The following is an 8,122-nucleotide window of genomic DNA, read 5'->3' on the forward strand; positions in this document are numbered from 1 at the left end:
TGTAGGTCTAGATGATCAAACACATATTTTACAAGGTTACACCGATTTTGGTTGAACAGGTTGTTAATGACATTAAGGCGACATCATTTTTATGGGTGAAACATAGGAGCAGAAGTTCAAGCTTAGATTGAGAAGATGCACGAATAACTTTGTAAAACTTTCCATTTAGTATGTTGCTTCATGTTTTGTTGTTCTTTTGATTTGTTTGTTTTAGGTCTCTTGTTGCTTGCAAGTTGCTTATTTCTTTTTATTGATTTCAACCTTTCAAAAAATTTGACGGGTTTGCCAAGATTTAATGTTTTTACTTGCTATCTAATTTTTTATGTTAAATTATAAATACTATCCCATATAGAAAGTGTATATGAGATATCAAAAACAGCTAAAATAATTTGTGAAATATAAAATTAACTTATGTAGTTTTTTTTCTACTTGAAAATATAAGACACACACCCGTACCTGTGTCATGTACGTGTCTTATAACTTGTTTACCAGTTCAAATGCAATAACAATTAACATTTTTAAAAGGTAAAATCAATAGTTTACCTACAATACATACATAGGCTATACTAGTTTATCTACTATACACATACGCTATACTGATTGTAGTAATTAAATAAAGAACTAGTTTTAATACCTGCGCGTTGCGACGCACGAGTTTATTTGTTTTTTTATACATGTAGGATATCCTTTTTTATTATTTTGGTTAATAAGAAAACTTTATTAACACTGGCAATATAAGTTAATTGACATGCCATAAGAAAATGTGTTTTGTCTACTTACAAAAGACACATGTGAAAGATTTAAGTGTTTATATTAGCTGTAAAGCAAAGGAAGATCAACTTGTACCATAAGCATCATCACATGTACAATCCATGATTAGTACTCAAGTGTGAGGCAAAGGTGTTTTGGCAATTAGTAGATATAAATTACTACATGAATATATAAAAGAAAATCCCATAAATATATAGTGAGAGCATGAAAAAACTAGGGACGGTAACACGGTATATTCGGAAACTAGCCAGTCAAACACGAGGTGTGTACACACAGAAGAGTCAGACATGGGGCCAATAACCCTATACAAGACGTATAGACCATGATGTTTCATATAAAGTCTTAGGTCTATATGACCCGTATAGGCATATTTAACCCATATAGATGTTTGGTTTTCGTATTTTCCGTGATTATTGCCCGGATGTAGCCCACTTATTGCATAAAAAATAACAATGGTATGTTTTTAGAACCTACAATGCTTTCCTATTAAAAGTTTTATAAAACATAAAATAAAAATAATTAATATACGGCTCACATACGTGTCTATATAACCTATGTAGCTCTATATGACTTGTTTACCTGACACACTATGCCAACTACAAGACTAATACGGACTTAATACGAAAGCTTCAATTAACCACTCAAATAGTTCTTTATTATAATAGATAATAATATAATAATAAAATGTTGTTATATTATTATTATTTACTCTACTTGTTTTGTATGTATTTTAAGCAACGACGACTTTGGTCAACCCATAACCCAAATGTTAAGTGATTTCATAAGAATGAAAGCGAAGCTCCAACAACAGCTGACTTGGGTCAACCATGACTTGGTCTTGTGTATACTTTTAAGTTCTATATAATACAGATACATTTCACATCCTCACCCAAGTTGCATTCTTCTTAGTTTCATCTTCCCATGGCAAATCGATACAGAGATCCCCTTTGCAAAATTGTGAGTATCAGCTCTTATCATATACTCTTTATTATACCGAGTATTAGACCTTCTCTTATGCACCAGCAGCACCGCCCGGAAGGGGACGTAAAAGAGACTGCAGACGTTGCAAGGAGAGAGGCAATGGTCACGTGTGAATGTGTGATCAAGAGAAGGGTTGGGCAGCATCTGCGTGAAGCCGACGGTCTTCCCCTTGCGCTATGGTGACAAAGAATGTTGTCACTAAATCAGGTTTTTATTATACTAGCTTTCTTAAAAATTGGTATAGATATACTATAGAATTGAACTAGCTCTTATTATTACACAACTAAACCCTTTTGTGGTGAACATATCTTTTTGTGTCCACATAAGTGTTATCATCATCATCATCATATACGTATTTATATTGTGGTGAACATATTTATTCTTTGTGAGTGACTTTGACCAATTCTAAGAGCTAGCTAGCATCTTAAACAGGGCGCTTATCTGATCGACTTGATCATCCGCTTCTCCAAACCTCCCACAAATCAAATCATGTGGGATTCCCCTCTCAAACACATGCATAATTAATTTAGTTATACACAAACTAAAGTAAACAACAATTTATTTAATTATAAAACTCAATACGGAATAAATTACTTTCAATTCATCTACTCCCCTTACTCTACGGACACCCAAAATAACCAATGTTTATTAAGAACAACTAAGATTGTTTATGTCATTATCAAATACCCTATTTAAAACTGATTCTCAACTTCCATAGTTTCCTTGTATTTGCTTATTCATTTCAATATACTAATTATGCTCAACTAACTATCAATTTTTTATTTTACTTCATTACATAACTTCGATGTTACATTGATAACATAATAATTAGTGAAACTAACTCCTCCGCAAGGGACATGCAAGGTGTAATGGTAATGTGTCTATCCACAATTCTAAAGGTTCAGTTCAAATCTTGGAAGCTGCAGGATGGGATAAGTGTTTTATAGGAGTATTTTGTATTAGGTTAGTTTGTCGTTCTAAAGAACAAGCGAGATAGAAACTCTGGGCCTCGTGTTCCTAATTCATTAATTAACAAATTGAACACCAATAAGTTTTAGCATGCATTTACTCATATGAGTTGAATTGGTTATCCAAAAACCAAATTCCAAGAAAAAGGTCTAGAGACTAGAGTCGAGCATAATCAATCATTGACAAATAGTTAATTAGTTGTTAATTACTATAGATTATGTAGATCCTAATATCCTATGTCTATTCACTACTACTAACAACAACCAATTATACTAAGAAGCTCATATATGAACACAAGCTATTGAGTTCAACAAAAAGCACTAATATATAGCACACAATCGAAAAAAGTTAACTCATTCTACCATTCCAAAAGTAGTTTCTACCAAAATTTGCAACTAGTGGAAAAGCCAAGTGTTGTTGCTGACTACACCTTGCTACCTAGGATCGTTGATACCAATGAGCATTACTAGCCATCTACTCGTATTGCTAGGATAACCCTTGCAACCAATGTAAAACACATATTCAGCGTAATCATATTAGTAGCATCAGTAATAATACATGATCAGCATGTGTGCTTGAACATATAGCACATGAATTGCAAGATAACCTTAACTGGAAGAAATATATGAAAGTGGGATAATATTATTAATCATAGTCTACAAACAAGAGTACAAATGTGCCCAATTAACTTAGCAGTCATATATCACTATGACACAATTTACAAAAACCAATCAAAAAACCACCAATTTACAAAAAAACAACAAAAACTATAAACACTTAACAGTCATATATCTCTATGACACAATTAACTTAGCTCTAGCATGCCCCTTAGACACTTGAAAATGCTCAGTGAGCCCTAAATGTGCCATTAGCAGCCAAACATGAGTTAAAAGTTGGCCTCCTCTCCCAAGCTGTTGCGAATGATGAAACCCGCCACAGTTAGCTGCAGCATAACCTAACATCTCTATCCAAACCTGACTAATAACTTTCCACATGAGTTCCACTTTCATCTCCATCAAAACTAGTGCAAGTCTACAACCATCAAACAGCACGGTTTTGGACCGATCGCCGGTCACCACGCTAGGCAACACTTCTCTGCATTTAACTTCACTCAAAATTTTGTATGCTTCAGCGTTGTTGGTAAAAGGACCTTTTCTATTGAAGAAACGCTTGGCGTCAGCACACGTGTCGCGATACCTCATCATGCCAATACCTTTTGGCAGCATTTCAGGGTTTGAAACAAGAAGATTCAGCATATACCTGGACATGTGATTGCTTTCAACGCGGTTGCTTCCACGTTCATCATCAACCGCCAAGTCGAAACAAAGAGTTGTAGCTATATGCCATATAAGAATACTCTGATCGAAGTCCACGCCATCAGTACTCCATAGAAGATTAATGCACTCGTTTTCTCGGAGAGAATAACTACCTCTATGAACACATAATGGTTTTTCATTAGGGTTCTTAGCCATGAATCCCATGAACTCCTTAAACTGACTGTGAATCATGTCTTTTAGGTTGACAGACACTTCTGTAAATGTTTCGTAGCTTTGCTTCTCAAGATACTCATCCACTCCAAATAATTTCTGGATTCTTAAAACCCTCGTAGGCTTCTCATTGAGAGCGACACTTAGTACGTCTAACTGCGGAATGGTGTTGGACCATCTTTGTTTAGTTGGTTGCTTCAGACATTGGAAAAACAGGATGTCACGCGTTTGGTCGCGTTGGTTTAACCAGAGATCAGTCCAATCTGAGCATACCTGTAGAGGAACCAAAAGTTTAGTGAACCGTTCTTGAACCATTAGATTGGAAGTTTGTTTATTTATCAAACGAATGAAAATGAACAAAAAATTTTGTTCATTTAAGTAAACGAACACACATTCGTATACGTCTCATTTGTTTATTTATGTTCATGAGCGTTCGTTTAGTTTGTTTGTCTATTGTTCATTCTTTTTATGTTCATTTGTGCTTGCTAATTTTATGTTTGTTCATAATTTACAAATTCGATCACTTAAAATGCTTAGGTACATTTAACTTTGTCTAGTTTATGATTGCCATTACAATTTAGTCCGGCTTTAATAAATTCTTAGTCCCCGCTTATTTATTTTCTTAATTTTTAATTGGTGTTCGCTTAGTTACGTTTTTTCATCTATTTTCAGTTATATTTGTTCATTTATGTTCGTTAAACGCTTGTTTATGTTATTAACGGACAAACATAAATGAACACGAACACACACATTTTCTTAATGAGCGGACACGAACAAGAAAACCATGTTCGGTTAATCGTTCATGCTTGATCGTTTGTTCAGCTAAAGTTAAATGATGTGAGCATACCATAGTGATAAGTGCATATATTTCCTTCGAAATCTCAGCTGAGAGTGCTAGGTAAGTAATGAAAACCTCAACAGCTCGATAGTCGCCAATATCACTGAGAAAATAAAAGCTGGCAAGTACCACAAGAATGAGAACAACACTAGCACCGCGAACTATCAGGCCCTTGTTAGTACAGACCACATTTGCTTTTGTGTAAAGCTTGTCATACGCAAATCCAAGTTCAATCTCGACAGCCCGAAAAGCTTTACTTGAGTCAAGATCACTAAAGTAGGATGTGCTAATATCCCTATCTTCATATGTGAGTATGTGATCAACAAAAAGAGGTCTAAACTTTTTGAACAAATGATGCGCTTCAACTATTTCCTTGCTTCGGCTTTCTTGATCTGCATTAATAGCCGAAGGAGAGTGTTCGTGTTTAGCAAACTCATCTATATTCACAATAAAACCTTGTGATAATTTCAAATGGTTCTCCTCCATAAGCTTAGCATAATCTGGACCAGGGTCAGCAAGACCAAGCATGGACGCTCGATGGTGCTCAGTGCTTGCTAACCTGAGAGTCTGAACGCGTCCGAAACACTTGATCAAACCAGCTGCATAAACTAATATGCTTAGAAGTGGGAGATGAGAGCAGCTAGGGAAGGATAACAAGAGGATATATAGTGTGAATAGTGCTTGAGAGGCCATAAGCACCGAGTGTCTTAACCAAAGCTCATTGTCTTCCATCGAGTAGGCAGTAAAGTTGTCCGGACCGCCAAGATGAAGAAAGAGGAGTGATGCCCAGAAAGACATGAGCTCCCTTGTGGACACGTCTGAGGTAGTTTGAGCAGTGATAGTGAGGGCTGTTGGTATGACTGCATATGCCGAATTATAGACACACCACAGAATACTAGTTGCCACTAGAGTTCTGGGATTGTATTTCCTGCGGTTTCCTAGTAACAATAACATGATCTGCAAAACAATGCTGACTAGGATCGATCCCTGCAGTCCCTGCTCACTCCACAGCTTCTGAACATCATCAGATACCAACTGAACGAACATTCTTCGATCTTCAATCAAGCTCAAACCCTAGACAAAAACATAAAATGATCACATGCATGCTTTGATTAGGTGTCCTTTATATTTATGTTCATTTACTCTTATAAACAAGTGATAAATATTAATAGACTATAACTTACGAATATAATTTCAAATTCAATGACGAAGCGGGCAAACGCAGAAATTCGGTTACTAACTAAGAATGTATGTATATATGATTGGGAAATTCATCACCTAATAATAGTCGAGTTTTCCAAGCTTTCCACTAAAAAAACCTTCAAATATATAAAAGAATTATACAAAACTGAAACGCCTAATGAAAAAGTCGATTGACGTTTAAGAAACAAAAAGTATATAAAAGAATCATACAAAACCGAAACACCTAATGTAAAAGTTGATTGACGTTAAATAAACAAAAAGTTTATGAGTGACTCTAATAAAACATTTGCAAACCCTAGTTACTATTGAATAAGATTACCCCAATATGAACATATAATTAACGGGAAAATGACTGGAATAGCCATTTTGACCACCCCTTTCCAAAATTTAGCCATTTGTTTTATGAAATCTTCAAAATAGCCACGTACCTAAACCGTCACCGCTGACGCGTCTTCATCAGCCTCTGGTGGTTTAACCCTGCCAGCCGATGGACCAACGAAACTGGAAATGAATCTGACGGAACACTCTCTCTCTCCTCTTTCTCTCTCTAAAAATGAAAATCCACCTCTTCTTCTTCTTCTTCTTCTTCTTCTTCAACCTCCCAAAACACCAACGATTAGAACAGGCATGACGAACAAACTAACTATGAGATTAATATTATATTTTTAGTTGGTATGAGTCCATAATAAGTAATAGGGGATCTCTTAACTGGTATTGTTCTAATCATTGGTGTTTTGGGATGTCGAAGAAGAAGCTGAAGATGAATATAAAGATGAAAATGCGGGTTTTCATTTTTAGAGAGAGAGAGAGCCATCTTTATATTCGTCGGTCCACGAGTTTCTTCGGTTGGTAGGGTTAAACCGGTGGCGGTTGATGAAGAAACGTCAGCGGTAACGGTTTAGGTGGCTATTTTGGAGATTTCTTAAAACAAATGGCTAAATTTGGGAATGGGCGGTCGAACATCAAAATGACTATTATTCTTATCAATTTCCCATAACTAATACAACGAAGACAACTTACGGTTGGAAGTAACTGCAATTCTTAAACCTGACTCGATATGTGTTGTGTCTTGAATATGAAGAGAGGTTGGAGCATATATACATATATATATATATCAATTTATAAGGAAAATTTGGAAATTGGTGATTACTTTCCTAGCTATATATGTTTTCACACCAAGAAATTGCACCATTAATTTATGAATTTTAAGCCAACGTTAGTTCATGTGGCCGGGTGTGGGTGTGGGTGTGGGTGTGGGTGTGGGTGTGGGTGTGGGTGTGGGTGTGGGTGTGGGTGCGGTGCTTGGTGTTAACTTACACGTTCAAATCATCCTAGCCATATCATTACAACTATTAATCATATATTTTATTTGATACTACATTGCTGCATAAAACATTTAAAAGAAATTAGATACAGTGTGTTGATTTTGTTTGACCCACATCTCCTTATTAATTCATTCATATATTCAAACGACCACCGGAAGGAACTGAAACTTCCTTATAATTATTTTTAGTGTCGTCTCTTTTACATATACATTTTCTATGAAATACCAGTGTTGATTTCTTGTTATTTTCAATTATTATCCGTGCCTTAAATGAAATTACCCTGCTAAAGAACTGAAACTTCACATCACTAAGCTTATATTGTCAAACTACTCTTCACCGTCCATAAGGTTAACAGGGAAAGAGTACGTTTGTGTAAATATCATCATATCTTTATGGAATAATATAGATGTTATGTTTTTTTCATTAGGTATTCTTGCTACCGAATTGAAGACGAAGACAGTTGATACCGAAGAGTGTTAGTGTTGAAGGGCATTCCTACCGAACCAGCAGTAGGAATTGACCTTGAAGCGGATTATGTAGAAGACAAG

General features: G+C 35.6%; 1 protein-coding gene across 1 annotated transcript; it reads right to left on the reverse strand.

The window, feature by feature from the left end:
- Positions 1-3,515: 3,515 nt before the first annotated feature.
- Positions 3,516-6,093, reverse strand: LOC143559822 (uncharacterized). The gene is made up of 2 exons (XM_077048282.1): positions 5,056-6,093; positions 3,516-4,481 (listed from the first exon to the last, which is right to left on the reverse strand). Exons 1-2 carry the CDS (start codon positions 6,091-6,093, stop codon positions 3,516-3,518), a joined length of 2,004 nt encoding a protein of 667 aa, XP_076904397.1.
- Between the last annotated feature and the right edge of the window lie 2,029 nt (positions 6,094-8,122).

The sequence above is a fragment of the Bidens hawaiensis genome, unplaced genomic scaffold (assembly GCF_021521415.1).
Source record: "Bidens hawaiensis isolate Kalapana, Puna unplaced genomic scaffold, B.hawaiensis_p1.1 tig00020044_1, whole genome shotgun sequence".
Classification (NCBI taxonomy): Eukaryota; Viridiplantae; Streptophyta; class Magnoliopsida; order Asterales; family Asteraceae; genus Bidens; species Bidens hawaiensis.